The sequence below is a fragment of the Megalobrama amblycephala genome, linkage group LG2 (assembly GCF_018812025.1).
Source record: "Megalobrama amblycephala isolate DHTTF-2021 linkage group LG2, ASM1881202v1, whole genome shotgun sequence".
Classification (NCBI taxonomy): Eukaryota; Metazoa; Chordata; class Actinopteri; order Cypriniformes; family Xenocyprididae; genus Megalobrama; species Megalobrama amblycephala.
The window spans coordinates 21,954,655-21,982,519 of NC_063045.1; the positions used below are offsets into that span (position 1 = coordinate 21,954,655).

General features: G+C 37.4%; 1 protein-coding gene and 1 long non-coding RNA gene across 4 annotated transcripts; one reads left to right on the plus strand and one right to left on the minus strand.

Annotated features, from left to right (window-relative positions):
* Positions 1–85: 85 nt before the first annotated feature.
* Positions 86–27,743, plus strand: lmcd1 (LIM and cysteine-rich domains 1). 3 transcript variants are annotated; one of them, XM_048166913.1, is made up of 4 exons: positions 86–692; positions 897–1,060; positions 9,242–9,330; positions 25,537–27,743. In XM_048166913.1, exons 2-4 carry the CDS (start codon positions 1,034–1,036, stop codon positions 25,805–25,807), a joined length of 387 nt encoding a protein of 128 aa, XP_048022870.1. In that variant the 5' UTR covers positions 86–692; positions 897–1,033; the 3' UTR covers positions 25,808–27,743. The 3 variants fall into 3 exon arrangements, with proteins under 3 accessions (XP_048022870.1, XP_048022860.1, XP_048022877.1); XM_048166903.1 differs by having other exon boundaries at positions 1,003–1,060; XM_048166920.1 differs by lacking the exon at positions 897–1,060.
* Positions 18,498–22,173, minus strand: LOC125253131. The gene is made up of 3 exons (XR_007181368.1): positions 22,023–22,173; positions 21,844–21,899; positions 18,498–21,760 (listed from the first exon to the last, which is right to left on the minus strand). It is a non-coding gene; the product is annotated as an uncharacterized LOC125253131 (long non-coding RNA).
* Positions 27,744–27,865: the final 122 nt, after the last annotated feature.

Consider the following 27,865-nt stretch of genomic DNA (forward strand, 5'->3'; position numbering starts at 1 on the left):
TTTAAATGTTTGTAGTTGCAGCTTTTTGGAATTTAAACAGAAAAATTAAGACAGCAATGATTCATGCACATTTTATTTATTTATTTTTTTTTAATTACAGAAATGTAGATGAAACCACATGGACTCGATGGAAATGTCTTTTTGATTTCATTCTGAAGGCACATCCAAGGCATTAAAAAACAATTGGAAAACATTAAAGCATTGAGTTTAAACTATTATAAGAAATTCTTTACTATTAAATTGTGAAATATCAAAACAACACCAGTATTATACGGTAATTCATAATTTAAATAATATATTTTAATTAATAACATTGTGTATGTGCACATCAAAGTTTACAAAAAGTTGTTATTCTTGTAAATGTATACCCTCAAACCTGTTTGCCTCCTTGGCTGTTTCTACAATTAAATGCAGTGTCGCTTGGAGGAAACACTGAAATGCGAGACTTAGTGTTAATCTCACATTCACGAGTGATGTAATGTCTCATTCCTGCACGAGAGACCACGGGCATTTCTAGTATTTTTAAGCGGTCAGTCAGACAGAGGACGCGTCGTGGGGTCTCAAATAAATCTGAAGCACATATTTCGATTTCCTCACTACACACCAAACTACTGACTTCATTTCTACAGAACGTCAGGCAATGGACTTCCCTTTTTTAACACAGAATGGATATGTTCGCGAGTGATCAGAAGGTAAGATTCTAATGGATTTAATATGAAATTCTCTTGAGTTTTTTACAGTTGTTACAATGGATACTGTTCAACAATAATCACTGCTTTTATGCAACAGCTCTTTAAACAAAAATGTTAACACAGAGTAACATTTTAAACATAATATAGTTACTTTAGTCTAATTTCACATTCATGGGTGATGTAATGTCTCATTCCTGGTCGAAGGAAACGGCCAGTCAGTCGGTCAAACACGTTTCCAGCTCAATATCATCATCAGACACAGGGACACACACCACACCAAACACTGACTGAATTCCGCTCTACTCGACAGAACTTAAGGAAATAGACTTACTTCTACCAGAATGGATATGATGGCGAGTGATCAGAAGGTAAGTTATCTTACCTCATTCTCAAACAATTCAACTCAACTCGTGAATGCGCGTTGAGGTTTTAACTGTACAAAAAGTTTATTTTCATTGATGAATTCACAATTTTTATATTGCTAATGCCACATTTAAAACTTGAGCTTTCTGTTTTGATCTTTTTAAAGTGAAAAGAAAAGCTTTTGCGCAGTAATTATGTTTGTTTTGGCCTCCATACACTGACAAATTGTCAAACGGGTGGAGGCTTCTTCCCCCCCCCCCCCCTGTGTACAGCAATAAGAAAACAAAAGTACGCCGGTTGTCAAGTTTACATAAGATTTCATTTACACATAGTTTGGCACTAGGAACTATAGACGTCCTGTTTTTGGAATTCATTTAGCCCCAAAACGGAGCGTCCTTGCTAAAACGAGACGGCTGGAAACCATGGATTTGAGGTCCAAAATCAACTGGGAATGATTAAGCGTGACACATTCTAACTAGTGCCATGTCTTAAGATAAATGTAAAAGTAAAGACCCCCCTCTCTCTATCTCTTTCTCCCTTAAACTTGTTACATTTTTTAAACTTGAACTTTGGGCATCACTGGTTTGAATAAGGTGTGGGTGTGGGTGTGGGAGTGGGGTTAGGATCAGGTAATTGTGTAGCGGCCTTAACAAGTCGAAATTTGGCAGGGAGTCAGCACAACACCTGTTGGTTGGTTACATTTTTTAAACTTGAACTTTGGGCATCACTGGTTTGAATAAGGTGTGGGTGTGGGTGTGGGAGTGGGGTTAGGATCAGGTAATTGTGTAGCGGCCTTAACAAGTCGAAATTTGGCAGGGAGTCAGCACAACACCTGTTGGCTCGAGGTCCTTTGCCGATCCTGGGGCCAGTTGCATAAACTTAACTACTATATTAAGACTGTGTCTTAAGAACTAGTTTGACCAACTTCCAGTTAACCAAGGGGTTAACGGACTTTAAAGAATTATGACCTGTCTTGTAGAAAACGTTTAGATGACTAACTTTTAAGACTCGTCTTAGCACTTCATGCAGCTGGACTCTGTTCACAAAAAGGCTTTAAACGATACCAGACGAGGAATAAGGGTCTTATCTAGCGAAACGATCTGTCATTTTCGAAAAAAAATACAACTGTATATGCTTTATAAACACAAATTATCACCTTGCACGTGCTTCCGCTTTCCGTATTCTTCAAAGCGCTTACGCTATATGTCCTACGCCTTCCCTATTCAACTTACGGAAGGAACGTGGCACCAGTTTTGTTTTTTTTCCTTAAGTAGAATAGGGAAGGCGTAGGACATACGGCGAAAGCTTTTTGAAGAATACAGAAAGCGGAAGTACGTGCAAGGCGATAATTTGTGTTTATAAAGCATATACAGTTGTATTTTTTTTTTTCGAAAAAAGACAGATCGTTTTGCTAGATAAGACCTGTAATTTTGACCTTCAACCGTCTGGAGGCCATTGAAGTCCACTATAAGGAGAATAATCCTGGAATGTTTTCATCAAAAACCTTAATTTCTTTTTGACTGAAGAAAGAAAGACATGAACATCTTGGATGACATTGGGGTGAGTAAATTATCAGGAAAATTTTATTTAAAAGTGGACTAATACATTAATGTGCCTCCACTTGACCATTTCTGTGTATTTTTGGCAGTCAGACAGGTATGTTCAATGTAGATGTTTTGATTGAGGATAACAAGATACATTTCTAATTTCAAAATTTGTTCTTCAGATATTTCTCTTAAAAAGAAAAAAGTATCAGCTGTATGCAAAGTGACCTACTGAAAATGTGTACAATTGAACAATTTACGCATGGAGCTACAATGAGAACCTCCATATCTCTGGAATTGAACCATATACAGTAGGGTTTTAAAAATGAAGATTCTAAAAGAAATGTTTGTTAAGAGCCTGAATTTAAAAGAATATTAGGATATATGTAATACTTATAAGTTACAGGCATGCATACTTTGGGGAAAAAAAACACAAAATATATTGCAAGTATATTACAGTATATTGCAATTTTCTGCTTGACCTGCACTTCACAACAACACAGCATTGTTTCTGCAAAGACTTTCGGTATGTTGCCTTTGTTACCTGATATGTTTACGTTTTATTTGCCGCGAGAAAGTGACACAAGCAAAAAAGTTAGTGTAGCTTCTACTCTTTAAAAAGAGTATCTTGACTGTAGTTTAACTATTTTGAAACCATAATTATATGGTTATTCATAATTAAATGATCTGTAGCTTCACCAACACTAGTGAAGAGAACTTAAGTGACCAACTAGTTAATGATAATGCAATCAAAAGCATGAGACAGGGAGAGTGCACTGTGCAAAATCTGTGTAGCCTCTATTCGGGTGACAATACGTCTTTTTCCCTGACTTGTCCTTTTTTTAAACCTTAAAAACCATTTTTAAATTGCCTAAAATGTCCAGGATTTGGCTTTGTTTCGATATTGACATGCTCTCTGCAATACTCATACATTCTATGTATGTGTATTCTGTTGCATTGCTTTGACTGTTCTCTGTTGATCTTGCCTTCTCACAATTGACCCTTCGCAAAAAACAACCCCCCTTAGTTACTGTTGCTACGTCCAACAAGCAATTATGCTCTCACGCCACACATCATGTTCTCACGCAGTGAAAAATACATCATGGAGCAAAGAGGGCATTGACAACACGCCGACAGACAAGACAGAACAGGTTACTTTTGGTATGAAGTAAAGTCTCAGCTTTCAAATTTTGTCATTTTTCAGAAATTCAAACAATAGATACAATTTTGTGTCTCTTAATGTATTGTGACAGATCGCTGTAGTGCCTTAGTTCAAGTGGCACGTGAACTGATCATCTCTTCCTACTAGCTATAGCACAAAATAAACATGAATTTTGACAGCTATATACTCTCTGCTTCGCCCTCAGAAGTGGAGTAGAAGGTGGCCTCCTGTAGCCCCCCCCCAAGTTTGGTGGTCCCTAATCCAGTGGTCCTGGAGGACATGACTCTGGTGGTCCAGTGGTCCCTGAGGTCCCTGTCATGGCCAAGGAGGCCATCCACTCTTCCTTCCTGTTGAAAAAAACAGCATATGCTGGTTAGGTATGTTTTGAAGCATGGCAGCTGGTTTGAGCTGGTATATGCTGGTCCTTAGTTGCTCATGAGCTGATTTGAGCTGGTCCTGAGTTGGTTATAAACTGGTCCTGAGCTGGAGCTAGTTGCTTTGGACCAGCACTTGACCAGCGCATGACCAGCTAAGGACCAACTAAGGACCAGCTTAAACCAGCTCAAACCAGCTGCCATGCTTCAGAACATTCCTAACCAGCATATGCTGTCAACAGGGTTGTCATGGCCATAGAGGCCATTGAAGCCACTCTCACCTGCTATGCCTTAGCCCTCCTGTGTGTCTGGGCTACAGACACATCCCTCCTGGCTTCCTCCGCTCCAGCCCCAAATGTCCTCAGAGTCCGCTCTGGCAATGAAGGCCGGCCCAGTGCTGCCTGCTCTCCGTCACGATCACGGAGGCCATAACCTGACAAGATGAACTAAATAAAACAAATTACAACAAGGCTTGTTAACTTTAGTTAATGTATTTGCTATCATGATGATTTTATTCAAGATATTGGTTCTATATTTAGGAGATTTGGGGTATCCTATCATTGCTATGCCGATGATACGCAACTTTACATACCATTTATGCATAACGACAGGTCTGCCATAAATCAATTAATAGACTGTTTTTAAGATTTGAAAACATGGCTATCCAATAATTTTTTTGCATCTGAATGAAGAAAATTGTCCTGTTTGGGCCTACCAAAAAACTGATCTGAGCACTGTTGATTTGGGTTCTCTCACCCCTTATCATTCTTTTGCTGCTAAAGATCAGGGGTCTCATTTATAAAACTGTGCGTAGGATCCCTACTAAAATTGTACGTACGCGCAAAAGCTAGATTCTGCGTACGCACAAAAAAAATCAGATTTATAAAACCATGCGTACGCCAGAACCTGCGCACAAATCCCTTTATAAATCCCAGTCAGCAGAAGATTGTGCGTACGTGCATCTCCACCCTGTCTCCTCCCCGAAATCACCATATATGGAGCTTATGACGCCTAGTTTTACTATGCATAACCTCATCTGCATATCATTTCCATACACGTTCCCATCCACGTGACATCCATGCCATCAAAGGTACAAGACAATGGAAAATATTAGATATGGATTATAAATGCCATTTGTGCCACATTATATTGATAAAGATCATCCAATATCCTCTTTATGTTTTAGAATAAATATATCAAAATATCGATAAAAACAAAATTATATAAAATACTTAAGATAAAGGTTTTAGAATAGAGCTGATTCATTCATTTCCACTGGCCAAATAGTATTTTAATAGTTTTAAACAATTCAAATCAAATTTATACAGTTTTGCTGTTAAGGTGAACACATCTTTTAGGAAGTTTATAGGCTATTTTTAGTGGAAACAGATCGGCCTACTTATTTATTGCAGTCGTCTGATCTCGGCGCGTCACTGACAAAGTATTTTAAAAAGAAAACATGCAAATCTTACCGTTTTCCTCATATTATATCCTTCAAATGGTAATTGTTTGAAGATCCTTCACACGACATCAACACCTTATTATTGGACCTATTCAAACTGGACAACGGACCGTTCGACCAGCAGTGTCTTCCATAATATCGAAGTTAAGTGTGCATTGATCATCGTTCTCGCTAAAATATTTTGTCATACCATCTGCAGTTTAGTTTAAAGAGGAATTATTGTGCTCCCAGCGCTCCTCGCTGTCATTAAAACAGCGTGTCACAGGAAAAGTGATCTAAAGTAGCACATCTACTATCTGAATTCATATCACTTTTGTTTAACTTCTGCGTAATGTAATTTCAGTGCTTATCGGCAATAGTGAAGTGTAATATTAATGTAAATGTTTATCAAATGAAAACGTGTTTCCACGCGAGTTTAAATAATTCTTTTATTTATTTAAACTGTTGGACATGAACTGTATTTATGATTATGACTCAGAATGAGGATTTAAAGTGGTTTTCCTTCATCTGCCGTCAGTCCCTCAGCTCACCATCAGTGTCGCCAAACTGCTCTGTCTCCAAAATGTTCGTACGCACGGCTCAAAATTTGCTTAAAGGTGCGCACATTCTCCCGTCAAGTTTATTTTTATAGATCACAACCTTTGCGTGGGAACTGGCGTGCGCACGTTTCCAGCCCCGTTTTGTGCGTACGCACGCTTTATAAATGAGACCCCTGGGCTTTATTTTGGACAGCAGCTGAACAAACAAATTAATACTTGTTGTCAGTTCCAGCTTTTACCACCTCCGAAGATTAGCGAAAGTTAAACCCTTCCTAAGTAGGAAGAGTTTTGAGATAGTAATTCATGCTTTTATTTCATCATGGCTTGATTACTGTAATTCGCTGTATCAGCTGCCTGTCTCGTCTATCCATCTTGTCTATCTATAGACTTCAACTGGTCCAAAATGCGTCTGCCCGCTTGCTCACGGGCAGTTGAAAACGGGACCACATTACGCCTATTTTACGTTCATTGTACTGGCTACTGATTCAATATCGTATTGAATTTAAAATTTTATTGTTTGTCTACAAAGCCTTAAATAATCTCGCTCCTCAATACCTGTCAGAGTTGTTTACTGAGCATAATTCAGTCAGATCACACAGATCACAGACCAGTCATCAATTACGAGTACTGAGATCTAGACTGCGATGTAGGGGGGACAGAGCCTTGGTAGTAGCTGGCCCAAAGTTGTGGAACAAATTGCCTTTATCTATCAAAACAGTGCCCACAGTGTCTGAGTTCAAAAGTCTTTTGAAAACCTACCTGTTTTCTTGTGGATTTAACGTCTTGTGAATGTCTATTTTTAATTTTTGGTGATGGACATAGGTAACTTTGTACAGCACTTTGGTCAACCAAGGTTGTTTTAAATGTGCTTTATAAATAAAATAAACTTGAAACTTGACTACAATGATTATTTTATAAAAGTATAAATAGAAATTAATGTTAATTTCTACATATTCTAATACATTTCAGCATTTAAAGAGGGCATATGCCCTTTCACAAAATCTTGATTCTGTGTTTGGGGTCTCAGGTTTTCATACTTGAATGTTCAATTTGTTGTTTTTGAATGTTTGTTTTTTCTTGAATGTTTTTTGTTGTTGTTGTTGTTGTTGTTGTTTTTTGTTTGTTTGGTTTTTTTTTTTTTTTTTTTTACATATTTTGCCACTCCTCTCTTCCAAGTCTGTCTCTGTTTAGTTTCTGTTTCTATGAAGCCCCTCTTTCTATGCACCTTCTGAATGTGCTCTGATTGGTCGGCTGGACCAGTGTGTTGTGATTGGTCAATCTCTTCGAACATGTTTTTGAAATGTCATGCCCCTTACCAACTGCAAGTTTCAGCTTTAGAGGTATAAACACTTAATGTATTAACTAAAGTTAAAGGGGTCATATAATGCCACTTTTACAAGATGTAAAATAAGTCTCTGATGTCCCCAGAGTGTGTATGTGAAGTTTTAGCTCAAAATACCTCACAGACAATTTTTTATAGCATGTTAAATTTGTCACTTTTTGAGGGTGAGCAAAAAACACTCCGTTTTTATGTGTGTCCCTTTAAATGCAAATGAGCTGCTGCTCTCAAGAAGAGGGCGGAGTTTCAAGAGCTCTTGTTAGCAGCTCCGATTACCTCACACAGACTCACTGAAAATGTCAGAAACTGTTCAGCCTTTTATGTTCAAACTGGAGTCGGACAATGATGAAGAGACTCAAGAAGAAGATATGGTCATCTAAAAACAAAATTTCAAGACTGTATGTGAAGCAAGACTGATCATTTTATTTACCTTTTGAGAGAGTTTGTGAGGTTTTGATTGGTGTAACAGTCATATCTCACAACACATCTTCAAACATATTTGCCATTTACAGAAGGTTTTAAAGGGCTTTAACACCATGGTTGCATGTATTGTTATGGTCTGTTTATCTCTGTGTGCTGTTATTTTTGTCATATTAAGCTCCGTGATGAAAGATAAGCCATCTGTATCGAGTAAGAATTGTGGTCGACAGCTTATTATTATGTATTGTGTTTCAAGCTATTGATGAGTGATTTGAAGTGAATGCATGTGGTGTTTGTCATCGCCTGTGTCCATCTGATCAGTGTGTCTTACACTGCTGATTTCTCAACAACCCTCACATCCGTCACCCTTTTATTTATGCCATCACTATAAAAATGCCATTTTACTGTATTACAGTAAAAAATAGTGTAATAGTGTTTTTTTAAATCAGCATAAAGCACTTTTTGTATTTATTGTAAGTAGTAAGATTTTTTTCCTGACATGTTCTTGAACAGTTTTATATGATTCACCCAGAAAGGTGCCCAAATTATTCATACTTTTCACCATCAGACAGAGATTTGTATATTGTTTTTTTAAAAAAAGTCTACACACCCCTGGTTAAAGCTGGCTTTGGTGATGTAAAATTTAATCTAAGATAAATCAGAACTTTTGCACTTTTAATGTAAAAATTCCAACCTATGCAAACCAAAGTGACATTTCAGAGAAAAAAAAAAAAAAGAAAACGTGAAATAACTAACTGCATAAATGTGCACACCCCTCAACTAATACTTAGCTGAAGCACCCTTTCATTTACAGCACTCAGCCACTCATTTGGATAGGAGTCTATCAGCTTGGCACATCTTGACTTGGGAATATTTTCCCACTCTTCTTTGCAAAAATCTTCCAGATTAGTTAAATTGCAAGGGCATTTTCTGTGAACGGCCCTCTTGAGGTCCCTCACAGATTTTCCATAGGATGCAGTTCTGGGCTCTGGCTGGACTGTTCAACATAAATCTTTTACAGTTGAAGCCATTGTTTTGTTGATTTAGATGTGTTTTGGATCATAACGTTTCCATCCGCTTACTTTTTATACACATTTCATGATATTGCATAAAAAAATCTGGATGGAATCACCAAGATGCACATAAGTTCTAAAAATGCACATAAAAAAAACGTATGTACTCAACTGAGTCGGATAATTTTTTTTATCCGAAATGAAAACATGCGATGGGAACACTTTTACTGAATAAATTAGTGACTAAAGTAATTTCCTCTACTGCTATTCTGTGAATACTTTATCTTTATCTTTTTCCTCTTACCTCTCTCTCTTTCTTTTTTTTTCTACCAGATGTTGGTGGGGCCACTGCCAGCAGGAAAGGGTGCAGCATGTCTGACATGTAAAGGGATCTGCTCTGGATTCCAGCCACATTCCTGGAGGTAATTTATTCTCTTGACTTAAGACGAAAAAAGAGAGGAAAGGGCTTCCACGCCTGCCTCATTTATCTGGATGTGTATGTGGAATACTGGATTAACTGTATGTGTGTGTGAATTGTGTGAGTGTTTCTATCTGAATTCCCATAGGCTCCATGTTTTCAGAGTGTCATGACTGACATCAAGCTTTGGTGTTTGCTATATTAATCTGTCTATATTAATTATGTGATAATTATATAATACTATGAATATGAAATAAACCCTAATGATGGCTCTGCAATTAAGCCAGTTGTAGGACTTTCCTGAGGCCTGTAGCAGTGACTATTTGAACAAAACCATGGTTTCAGGAGTCGTTTTGATTTGACAAAACCAAACAAATCCAAACCAGATTACTACTACACTGCTACTACTAAATTTTCTCTGTCAACACAGGATTTGGAATTTCATCAAAGTGCTTCACCACATGACCTCCATCGCCCAATAGGATTGGTGTGATTTCACACAAGCTCAGACACTGGCACACGCTGAAGCCATTCCCATAGCATCAACGTTATGATGCAGCACTGAGTTCCCTCAATAAGGGAACATTCAATATATGCAAAGAGTCAATATTTACAGTGTTGACCCTTCTTATTCATAGGCATGCTGGATATCAGCTTCTGGGCCAAATCCTGACTGATGGTGAGCCATTCTTGCCTTATTAGCTCTCAGAGTTGATCTGAATTTGTGAGCTTCTCTTTGTCCACTCAACTTTTTAGGATTGACCACAGGTTCTCTATGGGATTAAAATCCGGGGAGTTGCCTGGCCATGGATCGAAAATTTCATGATCTCCGAACCACTTCATTATCACTCTTGCCTTGCAACATGGTGCTTAATCATGCTGGAAAATGCATGGATCATCACCAAATTGCTCTTGGATTGTTAGGAGAAGTTGCTCTTACAGGACATTTTGATACTGTTCTTTATCCATGGGTTTTTGGGCAGAATTGTGAGAGAGAAACTCCCTTGGATGAAAAACAATCCCACACATGAATGGGCTCAGGATGCTTCACTGTTGGCATGACACTGGACTCACCTTTCTTCTCCAGACAATTGATTTTCCAGTCTTCTGCTGTCCAATCATTGTACTTCCTGCAGAATTTCAGTCTGTCCTTGATGTTTTTCTTGGAGAGAAGTGGCTGCTTTGCTGCCCTTCTTTACACCAGGCCGTTGTCCCAAAGTCATGGCCTCACTGTGCATGCAGAGGCTTCACACCCTCTGCTGCCAGTAGTGAACAAGCTCTGCACTCGTGGTGACACGATTCTCTAGCAACTCCTCAGGAGGAGACAGTCTTAGCGCTTACTGGACACTCTGGGATGTCCTGAAGCCTTCTTCACAGCAGTTGAACCGCTGTCCTTGAAGTTTGATAATCCAGTAAATGGCTCTTTCAGGTGCTCAATAGTCTTTGCAGCAATCTGTACATTTGAATACTTTATATGATTTATGTTTATATTTATTTATGTTTATGCAATTTCTTATTTCTAGTGCTTGAAGTTTTTCAGGTAGGTCTATTCAATTCGTTCTATTGTACTGTGTCGTTAAATACCAATAAATCTTCTTTTTTTCATAAGAAGGTTTTTTTTTTTTTACTTTTTCTTGCAAAAAATTTCTATGCAAATTGCAGCATAAACAACAGAATAAGTAACAAATTATAAATTAAAAGCTTGACTAAAAAGATGTGTCTCAAGAAGTTTCTTAAAAAACCCCCAAAGATGTAGCATTTCTAATAGATGCAGGTAATACGTTCCTTAACTTTTTAAGTTTTTAATTTACAACGAGACTGACACAGAGAGAGAGAGGCAGCAGAGCAGAGAAAGCGAGAGGGTATGGATGGAATAACCAAATCACAAATATAAACTGGAGCCAATCCATGTACTGCTTCATAAATTAAAATCAGAATTTTAAAATCAATACGTGATTAAACTGGGAGCCAGCGCTGTTGCTTGAGCACGGGGGTAATGTGATGGCGTGAAGATGTGTACATCAAAACATGCACGGCTGAGTTTTGTATATATTGCAACCTCTTAATAGAACTTGTAGGTAAACCTGGAAAGAGAGAATTACAATAATGAAGCCTCGATGTGATGAAGGCATGGATCAGACCTACAGAGAAATGGTCTAATGCGAGCAATGTTCCGAAGATGAAAAAAGCAATCTTAGTTATGTTTTTAAAATGAGAATTAAAAGTCAGTGGAGCATCAAAAAATCACGCCCAAATTACACATGGACAGAAGGGGACATGTGGGTATTGTTAACTGAAAGTTTAAAATCATTGCACTTTTTGACATTAGAAGGAAATTAATAAAATTTCAGTTTTGGAACAGTTTAGCTTAAGAAAGTTAGATTTATATTATCTAAGTGCTAATATAAATCTGGGTGTCATCCACATAACAATGATAGCTCAGGCCATACTTCTGAATAATCTGCCCAAGAAGCAGCATATAAACACCAAATAAACAGGAACCAAAACTAACCCCTGAGGGACACCCTGATGCAGAGGCACAGTTTGAGATCTGTTAGTACCCAGGTAAACAAATTGGGAGCGATCTGCGTGGTAAGATTCAAACCAGTTCAACACAATTCCAAACAGACCAAACCACCTACGTAATCTGTCCAATAGTATACTGTAAAATATAGTGTTGAATGCAGCACTAAGATCTAACAAAACCAAAATGCCACAAGCCCCAAAATCAGCTATAACGAGAACGTCATTCAAGGCCCTGACTAGAGCAGACCTAAACCCAGATTGAAAAGTTTCTAGTAGGCTATTCGTATAAAGATGGATTTGGAGTTGGCCAACAACCACATGCTCAAGGACTTTTGCCAGGAATGGTATGTTTGAAATTGGTCTATAATTGAACATATCAGGAGTATCACTCCCATGCTTTTTAAGAACTGGCATAACTGCTGCCATTTTTAAAGTAGGAGAGACAATCCCTGCATTGAGTGAAGCATTGACAATAGCAGTGATGTGGGGTACAATAACTGGAAGACAGATTTTCAAAACAGTTGTAGGGAGGGGATCAAGTATGCAAGTAGTTGAATTAGTTAAAATAAGATTTTTTGAATTTATCAAAATTAACAGCATTGAAACTTAAAAAAAAAACAAGGCCAGGGAGATTAGGAGGATGAAACTCAACAAGTTCAGAAGCATCATCACAGCTAATAGTGCTGTAAATATTCTCAATTTTAGATGAAAAATAATTGAGAAATTTGTTACACTGCTCAGTGGTGGAACAGTTGATGTTACTAGGAGGTTTATTAAGATTATTGACTGTTCTAAACAGAGATGTCACTACTAATAATAGTAGAATAATATGCCACTTTTGCAGCTTTGAGAGCATTGTGATACTCATCTGATGTTGATCAAACATTGATCTATGAACTGTTAGGCCAACTTCCCGCCAAAAGCCTTCATTTGGCATAGTTCAAATGTATACCAAGGAGATGATCTCTTAAAAGAAACAACATGTTTTTTCAGAGGGGAAAACTCATCCAGAATAGATGTAAAAGCAGCATTATATTGGTCAATAGAGGCCACAACCGGTAAGTCACCAATAGTAGGACTAAGAAGTCCAAGATCAATCTCACTGATTTTCCGAAAACAGATAACACGTTCTTTCACAGTCTGCAAAGGAGGAGGGGTCAAATTGAATGTGAGGAGTGTAATGATTTTGGATTAGCCTCACACAAGGGCACCACAAATGTAGTGATTTTTGGTCTTAAATATTAATATTAATATTTTGTATTAATATTGAATCAGATGATTCCTTCCTATATTTCGGGGCACCATCCTTATTGTCACCTTGACAATAAAGAACAATCATGGAAGATTGTTGACTGAATTGACTAGAATTTTATAAATTATCATCAGACCAATCTGAAGGATTTAGTGAGATTTGGGCGAGCTTGTAGAACCTGTGATTATCAACACAAGAATAACAGTTTGTAATAAAAATTAATTTATTAACAAAAAGATATACAAGAGTAAAATATCACACTCATTAATTTTACTAAGGAAAATGACTAACCTACTAAGGAAAATGATTAAACTACTAAGAAAATTGAAACAATAATCAAACAGAAACTACAAGCTACTACACAAACAGACGTTAACAAAAATGAATGCCAAGTAGATGAGCAGCGGATTGGATGAATCAATCACTGGGTGATTAGCAGTCTATGGGTGAGTCAATTGTGGTCTTTCTGGATGCTGGTATGAAATAGTAAATAAGCATTTACAATGAATACATTGTAATTATTCCTTCCCGTTGGGGAGGGGATTACTAATCCCCACCTTTCCTGATGTGGTGATGTGATTGGGTCATAGCATTCCAAATGTCTGCCCATCACGCCCACTTTTAATAATGTAGAACTTGTTGCATTGTCCCAAAATACACAGTTAAATAAAATAATGTCTTTAGGACCTTGCAAATGCTTTATTTCTTTTTTAAACCTTTCTCAAAGTCCTTGTGGCAGTGTTCTGAACTCGTAGAGTCCAAACTTGATTTGAATTGGTTGAGGTATCACATTTCAGTCTTAGTAGGTGCAATTGGATTGGCTTTTATTCCAGGTGCGGTTTCCACTGTGTGTGCACAGTTTCCTGGATGAGCAAAAAGACATATAGGACATGTTCCTTACAGTATTCCTGTCCATTTTTGGTGGTTTCAAGCCAATATGTATAGAAACTGTCTTTCTTTTGGAGCATTTCTTTGTTCTTGCTATGCTCTAGCCAGAATCTGTTTGGTAGCCCTAGGAGTGGTCCATGTACTTTTGCGTCCATTCCTTTTTCACTTTTTAACCACGTCAAGAAAAACAAAAAACGAACGGTTGTTTTTTTAATGCTATGGTGAATACCAAAATTTAAATTAAAACCGAATACACAAATTTCATGTGCACAAAATAAATATTGACTTCTTTTCAGATTTTTGTTTATTATGTTTTGCATCTTTATAAACCAAAATTAAAAAAAGGACCAATGAAAGTCGAAAAAAAGTTTTCTTTTGTAAAATTGTTGTTTCTCCCACACTTTCCAGAGCCATGTCTCTGAAACATGATAATAATTGACTTGATTTCCACCCCATTCTCACTCGTGAGTGGTCCAATACTGCCGCATGTCCAAGAGAATGCTATACTGGCGGTAAACCAGTATGTCCCACTTCGTCCAGCGATAGTGATATTGAAGGAGCAAATTCACTACTTATAAGCAGCCCACTATGAACACAATTAACACGTTAAGCTTTTTCCTTGAAAATAAAACACAGTTATGAAGAAAACGCTTAATGCATTAAGACACTGATATTAAATGACCAATAAAGTTATGCAGACAAGCAGCCAGGTCAGGCCGAAGGCAACGTGCTTTCAACGTTTAGCGTTATGGAAAACTGTTATAAACGCTTAACATAAAAATATTGTCCTTCCACTTTGTTTACGTTGCTGTTGTCTTATCCTTAGATGCTGTTGATGACAAGACTGTTGATGTGCGAGAAAATAGTTTCTCCCTGGATGTTGTTTTAGGATTAAGCCACATAAAGCATTAATGTCCCAGCGACGCGCCCGTAACGCATTGCTTTCAATGAGAATTGAGAAACATTTCATGTCAAACCTCCACTGAGGCAAAGGGCATGGGAATTTTGTCTTCATGAAATTACATATTGGGGTATAATTTTGTCATCATAACAAATGTTGGTAATATTTTCAATTTGAACAGCATAGCTATAAAGTGACTCCTAATCCCAAACAATTTCTCAATATAAAACACAGAGCCAGACGAAAAAGTCACAGTAATGTAAATGTCGTTTTGGCCTTTATTAATATAAAACAGAGTAAAAAGCAAAATGACGGGATTGAGACCGCAAGCGGGAACTCGATCATGTTAGAACACTAAACAAGAGGCTAGCCTATAGGACTAAGGTTTAGAAAGGTAATGTTTAGGTTAAAATATAAATGAAAAATAATAATAATAGTAATTTAATGAATGAAAATGAATCAATGTCATTTAGGCTGGCTCTTGAGGCGAGTCATTGATGCCAGAGGAAAAGGCACTAGAGGGCGCTTTAGCGTCTGTGTGTATGACGCAAAACACTGGAAATTAAAATTAAATTTCATATAGGCTATTATATTTGTTATATTATATAGCCTAAATATTAATGTGCAGTTGACAAACTATACATCATTAAAAAGATCTAAGACTCAAGCTTCACATTTTGACCTCTGTTTTACTCTTAAAATCTTATAGTGACTGTTATTTGTTAATATACGTCAGGAGTTATGAATATGAAAATCGGAGTCGTTACCTTTGACAAAACAACATCCATCAGGGCTTTTAGCTTAAAAGTATGTACATTTGGAGAAATATTGATGGATTCTCATATGTTTATGTCAATTTTATATTTATTGTCATCACTATGAGCGCTGTATACTGTGTTTCCAATTCATACTTGAAGCCGGAGGGTGTTCTGTGCACATTTAGTCCACAAATGACTCAGTGAAGAACAGAAATACCATGTGACATTCCAGGAACTAACAGAGGCTTCCAGAGATCACAATAACCATGGCTATAACATGCAGATAGACACGATTTAAAACCGGACTTACACGATTTAAAACCTGACATTTCAATGTTTCTTTAGACATAAGTCTAATTTTTTTGTGATTAGTATTCACAAAGTTACATTTCATTTTCTGAGGACTTTCAGATTAGACTTCGTTCAGAAGGAGACGAAAGATCACGCATCATGTTAGTTTTCTTTATTTTGCAAAAAGCACAACATTTTTTTTCACTCTGAGTGTACACAAATAAAAAAAGATATTTCACAGATTAAATGGAGTATAACTCTTAATTGTATGTGCAAAATTGGCAGAGTATTTTGAGTCTCTTTCATACTGATAAGAAAAAAAGCAAGGTGGTATCGCTGGCGCGACCGCTGACCCCAGGGGGGTTAAGTTACTGTATTACTGAGCAGAGTAAGTACTTTTAAGTTGTAAAGAATGTCTGCAAAGTATGTTTGCAAAAAATAACTCTGAAGGTTTAAATCTATCTTGAGTTTCTTTAAAAAAATAAAAACATTGGGTTGAAAAGTAATAACACTAAAATACTATTTTTTTTGTGTGAATTAAAAAAGGAGGATTGCTGTATTGATTTGGAGAGGAGGGGGACCTTGGTGTAAAAAAAACACTGTTCTAGAGTATCCATCAAGCTCACAGTATTACTACAATCCAAGTGCTGTATGGTCTTGGCCACCGTGCTGCAGCTCAGTTTCAGGGTCTTGGCAATCTTCTTATAGCCTACGCCATCCTTATGTGGAGCAACAATTCTTTTTTCATATCCTCAGAGAGTTCTTTGTCATGAGGTGCCATGTTGAACTTCCAGTGACCAGTATGAGAGAGTGAGAGCGATAACACCAAATTTAACACACCTGCTCCCCATTCACACCTGAGACCTTGTAACACATGACACCAGGGAGAGAAAATGACTAATTTGGCCCAATTTGGACATTTTCACTTAGGGGGGTGCTCACTTTTGTGATGAGCGGTTTAGACATTAATGGCTGTGTGTTGAGTTATGTTGTACAAGCTGTACACTCACTACTTTACACTGTAGCAAAGTGTCATTTCTTCAGTCTTGTCACATGAAAATATATAATAAAATATTTACAAAAATGTGAGGGGTGTACTCACTTCTGTGAGATACTGTATGTCATTCACCTGTGCCATGTTAATTTACTCATTAAGCTCCTTTGTTCTAGTATATATACCCCCTGTATCTTTCTGTTCTTGGTCCGTTCTCATCTTTGTAACTTCAATTTAAGTGTTAATGTCAGTGGTGTTTCTCTGAGTATCTCCTGTGTGTTCTTATTAAAGATTATTCTGTATATTCATTGTCTCAGTCCTCACCTTAGCAGACAGCTTGTCTATTGATTTTTATTTTAAAAAGCAACATATCGACATGCTGTGGGGTTAAGGCCCATTTATACCAAGTCTGATAATTCAATAATGTTAATCAATCATTTTTTAAATAAAAGTTGAGTGTAAGTGTATCTTTTTCATTTCATTTAGTCAGCATGAAAGGGCAGTTTCAATAGTATTTTCTTCCCTAACGTATATCTGAGTGAAACTTCTACTGGAACAAGAAAAAATGTCTCCAAGTAACCTATACACACTAGGGGTTGAATGACCTCAGACTTTTTGTAGTTGACTTTTATGTGCTTAAAGCCGAGTTAATGTTGACTAATCTCTGATGATATCATTAAAAAAAAACAACAAAAAAAAAAAAAAAAAAAAAAAAACAGATGGGAATGCTTTGCAACATGCCACAATTTGCAACTAGATGCTAAAGTTTGTGATAAAATTTTAATGTTGCCTCAAGAAGCCTGAAGTTTGCGCTGAGACTCGAACTCTGGTCGCCTTATGCACAGCTGCGGCACATGTCAGAGCGCTCCCCACATACTATTGTGCCAATGTAACAGCTAACTTTCATCAGTTATTTTGTCTATGGATCATTATATTTCTTACAGATTATCTTAACAGATAAAGTAGCACTGTAAGATTACATTTATTTGAATGCATTAGTGAGAGCGATTGCCTGTGTGAGTTAATCCTACCTGTCTATGCAGCATCTCTCTACTAATAGTGAAGCTGTGGGTTTTAGTTCAAAAACAGAAAGAAATATATACTAGAACTTTAGTTTTTAAGCTGTTTAATTGATGAATTATAGGACAGCGCTGACAGTAAGTTTCCACATTTCTGAATGTTTCTGTGCGCGATCTGCACATGATGTGCAAGCTACAGTCTGTATGTGTGTGCGTTTTACAATGTAGCAGTGCATTAGCTTAGAACAGCGATTAACTTACCTGTACAATAAACTGTTTAAAAATGTTAATTTACCCGATTAATATTGAGTATCCAGATGGTATAAACAAACATAACTTATGGAGCGCTCTCAAAGTAGGCACTTATTTGTCATTTTAACTGATGGAAAAGGAGGGAAAGAAAAAAAAGACACATTTAAACACTCCAAATCAACCAAACAAAAAAAAAACAATTTATATATTAATCATTTCAAACCAACACAACACAAAAAAAACAAGATCAAAAGAGAGAAAAGAGCTCCGATACCACCCCTTACAGGAACCAGGGATACAGATGCCAATAAGCCAGATGGAAGTGGGTTCTCATCGTCCAAAGGCTCATACAGAGCCATAGACAGGGACCCACACTGCACAGCACAAGTAACCGGAACAAACTGCAAGGAGTTAGCTGGGATGCGGACCACTTGTCTACCCCTAACACGAACAGGTCCCCCAATAAATTCTGACTTCTGGGAGCAATCAATCTGGCAGTACTGCATTGCCAACTGCCATGCGGGGGCTTCTTTGACTATTGGAAGATCAAACAACTCTGGGCCATGTTGATTAAATAGCTCCTGAAAAGACTCACTTATCACATTCATCCCCAATAAACCTGGCAACCCCGACATTGTAAGGACCTGTGGAGGATCCTTTACAATAAGGATGCCCTTATTGCGAATGTGTCTACCTAGGATAACAAAATCCAACTCGAGGTATCCTACAAAAGGAATAGATAAACCATTAGCTGCACGAAGCTGTAACCATCCACAGTCATTTAACCTTTACTTACCCCAGGGTTCAAAGTGTGCTAGGAAGAAACTCTCTGTGACAGTGGTTACCATAGAGCCTGTATCCAATAAACATGGAACATTAACCCCACCCATATTAACTATGACAGAGGGGCACTTACCCAACAGATTGGAAAATCCAACACTAACAGGGGCAGGAGCCAATGAGCCAGGCCCTATCCCTTCTGAACTGTGGCTCATCAGTTCAGAGGGTTGCAGTTTTCCGTCAGCCCATTAGGAGGCACTACACTACCATGTGACAAAGGGCGAGCCAGCTGATCTCTAAACTGAGTTGGTACTAGAGAACAATTTCGAGTGATATGCCCAGGCTGATTACACCGCCTACAAATGATAGGACCCAGCCGCCTAGAATGGCTTCCCGCACTCTGAGACTGAAGCTGCTGTAAACTTTGAGTCAGTTGATTAAGCTGTTCCTGCTGGGCCCGCATCATTATCTTCAATTCCGTCAGCTCTGAAACATTAACGCTCGATGGGCCAGAGGAATTTGTCTGTCCCTGTACTCTATACTGAAGAGCAGAGGAAGCTGGGACCGAATGACTCCTCTCCCTCATTTCATAATGAAATCCTTCATCCACCCACCTAATGGCTTCTTTACGTACATCCAAGAGAGTGGACTCAGGATTTAATTGAACAAAAGGTTTAAGCTCCCACCGCAAGCCACTATCAAGTACATGCTCCAAAAACTGGTCCCGAAGTAAAACCCCTGAATTAGGCATACCTCCTGGAGCCTGCTGTACTACCTTTTCCATTAATGCAAAAAGGGCATGGGAATACTCTTGCAAAGACTCCCCTTCTAGCTGTTATGGGGAAAAAAAATTCTGTTGCAGGGCAATATACGACTGTGGGCACCTACAGAGTTCCTTCAAAATCGAAAAGACCTATTCTGGTGTTTCCCTATCCTCCCTTGCCCTATACTTAATCTCATTCTTAGCAGGACCCTCTAAATGGTCAAGAATAAATAAAGTCTGTTCCAAATGAGGCAGATGTCGGACCCGCAAGCAAGCTTGAATCTCCTCCACCCACTCAAATACACTATCTTCCCCTCTACCACTAAAAATACGGCACCTCTGTTCTCTAGGGACATAGACCACCCGTTCAACTATAGGGTTCGGGACAGGTGGGGCATTCACAGTTAAGGGGCCTGCAGCTCCCATAGCCTGGCCTGCCTATTGTTGATGCAACCGCTCGTTTTCTCCCCTCAATGACTGCACCTGTCTTCGCAACTCCTCCAATTCAGCCTCCATTACTATAGGAAAAAAAAAAAAAAAAACTCAACAAGGAAAAAGAAAAAAAAACAGAAACCTTACCACTTAAACCTGGTTTTATCCACTACCAGAATCCTACTGTCTGCGTCTTACCAGCTGCTGCTTTGCTATAAAGAGAACACCCCACAGACTTACAAAATCACTAAAACAAAAAAACAAAAAACAACAACACAAAAAAGAATTGAACAATTTCTATGTGGCAGTCTCTGCTTGAATCTTTGACCCAGCTCGACTACGCCAATTGTGATCGGGACCTAAACAGACTATACTGTTAATAAAAGAACCCCAAATTTTTCTCCTGATAGCAGGCTTTCAACTAAATGAAAAGGACAAGCAGAAACAATGCCACAAGATCACAAGTTTATTTATGAGCAAGTCACTATTAAAACATTGAGCTCAACATTCATAAAAAAATTATGCTTAAGGGTCAACCACTTGGCTTAAGCCAAGCTAACATTCAATGACATTAGCAGCAAAGGTGGCCAAAATACCTTATTTATAGGGTCCCCACAAAGAGTACTTAATTACTTTGCAGCGTGCATCAATGCTACAACCAGCCCACTGGCTTTGGTCTAGTCAGACAGACAAAATGAACAGGCCACCTTCATACCCAAATATTAATAACAATAATACTGATAAACAATGATGAACAATGATAAACACTGATAAACAATGATAAACACTGATAAACAATGATAAACAATGATAAACACTGATAAACAATGATAAACACTGATAAACAATGATAAACACTGATAAACAATACCAAAAGAAAGAAACGGTCAAAAAACAAAAAAACAAAAAACAAAAGAGAATAACTGGAAGCGGATACTTTCTTTGACGTTACCTCTTTACAAACATTTCCTACAGCTCAAGTCATGAACCAAGAGTGAAAGAAAAAAAAGACACATTTAAACACTCCAAATCAACCAAACGATTTACAAAAACAATTTATATATTAATAATTTCAAACCAACACAACACAAAAAAAACAAGATCAAAAGAGAGAAAAAAAAAAACACCCAAAATAAACCAATATAGATTGTCAATCCTTTAAGTGAGCGATATCACTGCAAAGGGAAAGAAATAATACCCAAATCAACGAGACCAAATACTACAAATAAGAAATATACAATAACAAACTAGCAACAACAACAAAAACAAATAAATGTAAATATAACAAAAAAAACAAACTTCAATTCAGCTCACCACACACGCACATGCACATTCACACACACACAAAATTTAACAAGACACACACAAAAGACAAACAACACAAATGAACGATGGACGGGCTCAAATGACCACCAGGTGGCAGCGGAACCAACGGCAACAGTCTTGCGTCTCCCAGGCAAGCGATGTACAAACAATAGCGGACTGAAGGCTTTCACAGCAACAGTGCACAAGCAACACTTCAACGTCCCAACACTGGAACGGGTATATAAGCCACAGCAAAGCAGCAGCTGGGAACTTCTGCAAAACAAACAAACATGTCTCTTCTCCCTCCCCGCTTTAAACATTTAAAAATATACATATAAAGGCAAAAGAAAATTTACCTTTCATGCACATGTAACTTACATACTCACTACATGCCTGGACACTCACGACTAATCTAAATGTACAGGAAACAATCACATTAATTCCAATACGAATGGAGTAATTTCCCCACAAACACCCCTATTCTCAATTTATAAATTCTTTTCTTTAAGAAAACTGTAAAAAATGACAGACACACCGTTCTATAGGAGTAAAGATGCACAACCCACACAAACCGTTCACATCAGGGCAATACCACGAGGAAACAGATCTCACCTGTGCTTATATAGTTACGTGATTACCTGACGTACCAACCCACCACACTTGAACGCACCATTCTTAAAGGGGCCATGCTACTATATATATATATATATATATATATATATATATATACACATACATACTTATATACATACATATATATATATATATATATATATATATATATATATATACATACCTACAGTTTTGGAGTTATGAGTCTTTACATTTGTGTATGTCGCTCTGAAAAAAAAAAAAAACTCTAAAAAAGCCTTCAGGTCTTAAAGGGTTAAGAGACATCTCAAGGCATTATAAGGTATTATCTATAAGGTAACAATATAATAAGATAACCTTGTTTGAAATGGGTTTGTCTAAAAGAAAATTTTGGTTTCATCTATACTACTAGGTACTTATACTATATTGACTGGGTTTAATAGAATTGCATTACTAAAAAGAGACTAAAATACCATTTTCATTGACTAAAATTAGACTAAATGTCATCAGTTTTCATCAACTAAAACTAGACGAAAATAGACATGGATAATTCTGACTAAAATAAGACTAAAATGCTCAGACTTTTAGTCGACTGAAACTTGACTAGACTAAAACGAGTATGAACGTGACTAAAACGAATAAAAACTAAAATGTCAGCTTGACACAAAGAATAGACTAAAACTAAAATGAAAACAGGCCGCCAAAAACAACACTAATCCCAACCCTGATCAAACACACCTGAAGCAGCTTATCAAGCCAGTGTATTTGTAGGCCACTGACAACATAGTATTATATTATTAGTTTGATAATTAGGTTAATTAAAATATAAAAACACACTGCAAATGATAACTTCACACTCATTTGAAATTGAACTATGACACTATATCACTAATTGTACAGGGCTAATTTTCTAAATGTCGTTCGAGTTACAATTATTATTTTTACAATTAAAATTATTTTTAAATTTATTATTTATTGATATAATTCATATGTATTCAAATAAAATCTTTAAGTAAATTTCACATGATTATAAAAGTGTCTCAAATAAACTTGCATAAATGAGCAGAAAAATCTACCTGACTATTACCTGAGACTGACATTAAAATTGTCTTTGCAGGTTCTGTGATTTGGCTTAAATTATTAATTTTATTTTTCATCTTATACCAGACATACTGAAATTAAATGAAAGCATCCTTTTGGTGCATAAGAATGGTCCACAAACAATAGCTCAGGGAGGTCAAAAAACACATGAAAAGAAATGTTAGGATTATACAACATCAGCAATCACAGACATTCGCATTAAGGATGGATTAGATTTCACAGAGCACTGTGAAGTTTGCACAAATAATAGTATATAATTTGCTCTAGAATTTTTATAGAGGTTGTCTGAGAAAAAACACAGACATGTCAGATTAAGATGACATTCTGCACTCATTTGAAATTGACTTATGACATTCTATGACATGAAAGTCATCTCAATTTAAACGATCTCATGGATGTGGCTGTTGTGGTTTGTGATCATAGGAGCATCAGCTGCTGCAGTAAATGTGGTGTGAATTTCACATAGTCCTTTTATGTTTAACCGTTTTAAATGGCCATTGCCTGCCGTGCACAGTTGCCCTGAATCCACCGGGGTGGCGGTGCCTCCGGGCTTTGGCCCGTCATTGCTGCTTGCAGCTATATTTTGAGTATTTTTATATTTCAAGTTAAGGCTCTTAACATGCTTCAAATTACGTGAAACTCAACACACACATCAATATTGTCATCCAGTAGACATGGGCAAAACCTTAGAAATGGGTGGGGAGCAGGTGCTCTACAGCGCCACCTTTTGACAAAAGTGGGGGGGTTAGTTTAACCTACAGTCACCAAACTAGGTACACTTATTGGTCTCATTAAGCTGGACAACTTTCTAATTTACAGTCATTAGCTCCGACCAACAGGAAGTCAGATATTGTGGTTTGAATGTGGATTTTTCACACATACACAGAGAAGTAGACTCTGTCTCTCTCTGTCCAACACCCCATACCCCCTCCCTCCTGCTTTCCCCCTCACTCCTCACACCAGTCTGTGTGTGTGTGTGTGTGTGTGTGTGTGTGTGTGTGTGTGTGTGTGTGTGTGTGTGTGTGTGTGTGTGTGTGTGTGTGAGTCAGAGAGAGAGAGAAAGTTTTACACCCTCGATCAGTTATTTAACCCTTTTATTGCAGACTCACTCTGCTTCAGAATTTAGTGCCAACCCTAATCAAACACATGTGAAGCCGCTAATCAAGCCAGTGTATTTGTAGGCCACTGACAACATAGTTTACATTATTAGTTTGATAATTAGATTAATTAAAATATAAAAACACACTGCAAATGATACCTTGACACTCATTTGAAATTGAACTGGAATTGACACTTTATCACTATTAGTACAAGACTAGTTTTCTAAATGTCATTCGAGTAACAATTATTAATTTTACAATTAAAATGATTTTTAAATTAATTATTTATTGATATAATTTAAATGCATTAAAATAAAATCTTTAAGTAAATTTCACATGATTATAAAAGTGGCTGTTTAAAACAAACTTGCATAAGTGAGCTGAAAAATCTAGACCTTACTACCTTACTATTACCTGACACTGACATTAAAATTGTCTTTGCAGGATCTGTGATTTGGCTCCATTTATTAATTTTTTAATTTTATTTTTATGTTATACCACACATATTAAACTTAAATGAAAGCATGCTTTTGGTGCATAAGATTGGTGCACAAACAACAGCTCAGGGAGGTCAAAAAACACATGTAGAGAAGTGTTAGGATTATTCAACATCGGCAATCACAGACATTCGCATTAAGGATGGATTAGATTTCTCAGAGCACTGTGAAGTTTGCACAAATAATAGTATGTAATTTGCTCTAGAATTTTTATAGAGGTTGTCTAAGAAAAAACACAGACATGGCAGATTAGGATGATATTCTGCACTCATTTGAAATTAACTTATGACATTCTATGACATGAAAGTCATCTCAGTTTAAACGATCTCATAGATGTGGCTGTTGTGGTTTGTGATCATAGAAGCATCATCTGCTGCAGTAAATGTGGTGTGAAATTGACATAGTCCTTTTATGTTTAACTGTTTTAAATGCCCATTGTCCGCCATGCACAGGTGCTGTGACGCCACCGGGGTGGCGGTGCCTCCGGGCTTTGGCCCGTCATCGCTGCTTGCAGCTATATTTTTATATTTTAATCCTTATACATTTTTCTTATTCTTGTATTTTAATGGGTCTATACTGTTGTATCTATTGTTTCTTTTTTGCCTGTAAAGCACTTTAAACTGCATTAATTTGTTTGGAAAAGCACTACATAATTTCAAATTTGCATGCTTGCTTGTTATTTAAAGAGGCACCACCTCTACTGATAAGCTTTGGCCAGTACAGTGCCTAATAAACTATAATCTAATCTTGATTTTTTCAGAAAAGCTTGCGTACAGTGCCACTGCAGTCAGGAGGAGCATGTGTCTAGCTCCGACAGCGAAGACGACCGCAAGGTGGGAAGATTGCTGGAAGAGTCCCACTATGCCCATCTCACAGCTAAGGTTAAGGGAGGAGACGGCATGAGGGTCTATAAACGCAACCGCATGATTGTCACCAACCCAGTGGTCTCCCGTAAAGACCCAACATTTAGCACAGTCACCTATGACTGGGTCCCACCAGGCCTCACCCAGAAACTGGTAAGAGAACCATAAAAGTTAAAATAAATCAATGCATCCTAAATATTTAGTAGTTTTAGTTAGTTATTATGGTTATGGTCAGGCAGTGGTGCTAGCTGTTGTGTGAAATGAAAGTAGTTTTTTGTTTTGGTGACATGCTACTGATGAGTCCAGAAGAGCTATTGATGGTACCAGTAATGAGCAAGACAACCAGAGTTTAGTTGGGAAATATTCCTGGTGGTTCTGGTGAGTAGCTAGTGAAATAAAGCAATACGCACCACGAAGCTGTGGTTTACAGCTAAGAGGCGTTGCTCCGCTCCGCGTCATTTCTAAAACACCCTTAGCTGTTATAAATTCACTGTAAACCACGGTTTCACGGGGCTTATTGCATTTTTAAAACGGTTATTCCATATATACAAATATTAAAGCAAATAATTGGTGGTTGTGCAGTGATACATAAAACCGTTGGGTGAAGCAGTCATAGCCATGTTTTATCGTGAATAAGACACAGCTATTGACCAATCAGAATCTTAATTGCGCTGAAAAAATTGTGCTGAAAAGGCATGGACAGTTATTTTGCAACTGACCATATAGCATTTGCATTTGTAGGAGTTTCCCTTTCAAATGGAAAATTTATGGGTGGAGAGTTTTTAAATATCACACAGTGTAATTTACTAAGGTTTGCGCTAGTCAATTTACTAGTATTTGTGCCATTATTTAACTCCCCAAAAAGCATGTCTTATAGTCCAGGTGATATGTGAAAAAAATGTTCACTTTTTCATAAAAGCATGAAATTTGGTACACTTGTACAGTTTGGGGCCCTGAACATTTTCAGAAATGGAGCCATCACAAAAACGCCCTATGGCAGGATATGTAGGGCTGGACAATGAGCCAAATTTCTAATCGTGATTACAATTACGGATGCCACAATTCTTTTCTATAGGTTATTGTTTTAATTTTAGTTTTGTTATAACATTATTACACCATATATTTTTACTTTTTGTATTTAAAAAAGAAACCAAACCAATGACATTTGAGGCTTAATGCTATAGAAAAGTAAAAGTTTTTCAGGAAGAGTTTTTTCAGCTTGTTTATTTTCATATAAAAATATGTCATATATGGCATGCAGTTGCTTCAAACAATTGTATAAAGCTATTCAAAACATAATTCAGTGTAAACTGTGATAATCGTAATTAATAATTATAATTACAATTTCAAGGAAATGATCGACAATTATTTTTGTCATAACCATAGAGCCCTAGTAGTGAGTATGGCCCCCACGTGCCTGTGTGCACTTATGACAACATCTGGGCATGCTTCTGATTAGATGATGGATGGTGTCCTGAGGGATCTCCTCCCAGACCTAGATCAGACCTTTGGATGCTCCAATACATAATGTCCAAGAGGTTTTCAATTGGATTCAGGTCTGCGGAACGTGAGGGCCAGTCAATTGCATCAATACATTTGTCATCAAAAAACTGCCTACACACTAGCCAAATGAAGCCAGGCATTATCATGCACCTGTTGTCACTTTTTATTTGCACCAAAGCAGGTGAAACTGATTCACAATCACTTATACTTCCTAAGTGGACAGATTGATATCCCTGAAGTTTAATTGACTGTTTAATTTTTAAGCTTAATTATACTGTGATGATTGAGTGTTCCCTTCATTTTTTTTTTTTTTTGAGCAATGTATTTCAGAAACATGTTTGATTGTTTTGTTGTTGAACCTATTCTTCAATAGCCCCTTTTCCACTGTTGGTTCAGTACGAGCCAGGGCTAACAACATGGCGTGCTGGGCCAATAGCCTCGGACCTCAAACACTGAGGCCAAAATCAAGTTGCATTTCCTCTGTTGGGCCAGTAGCCCCACAGCACTTCCCTAAAACCCACCCTTAACACACCTCCACACAACCTCACCATTTCACCAGCTGAATGAAAACTAGCTAGATTGCAAAATGAGCATGACAGAAGTGAACGTTTGGTCTTTACTTAAGTCTTTAAGTAAAGACCAAACGTTCACTTCTGTGAGCCCAACCTCACCATTTCACCAGCTGAATGAAAACTAGCTAGATTGCAAAATGAGCATGACAGA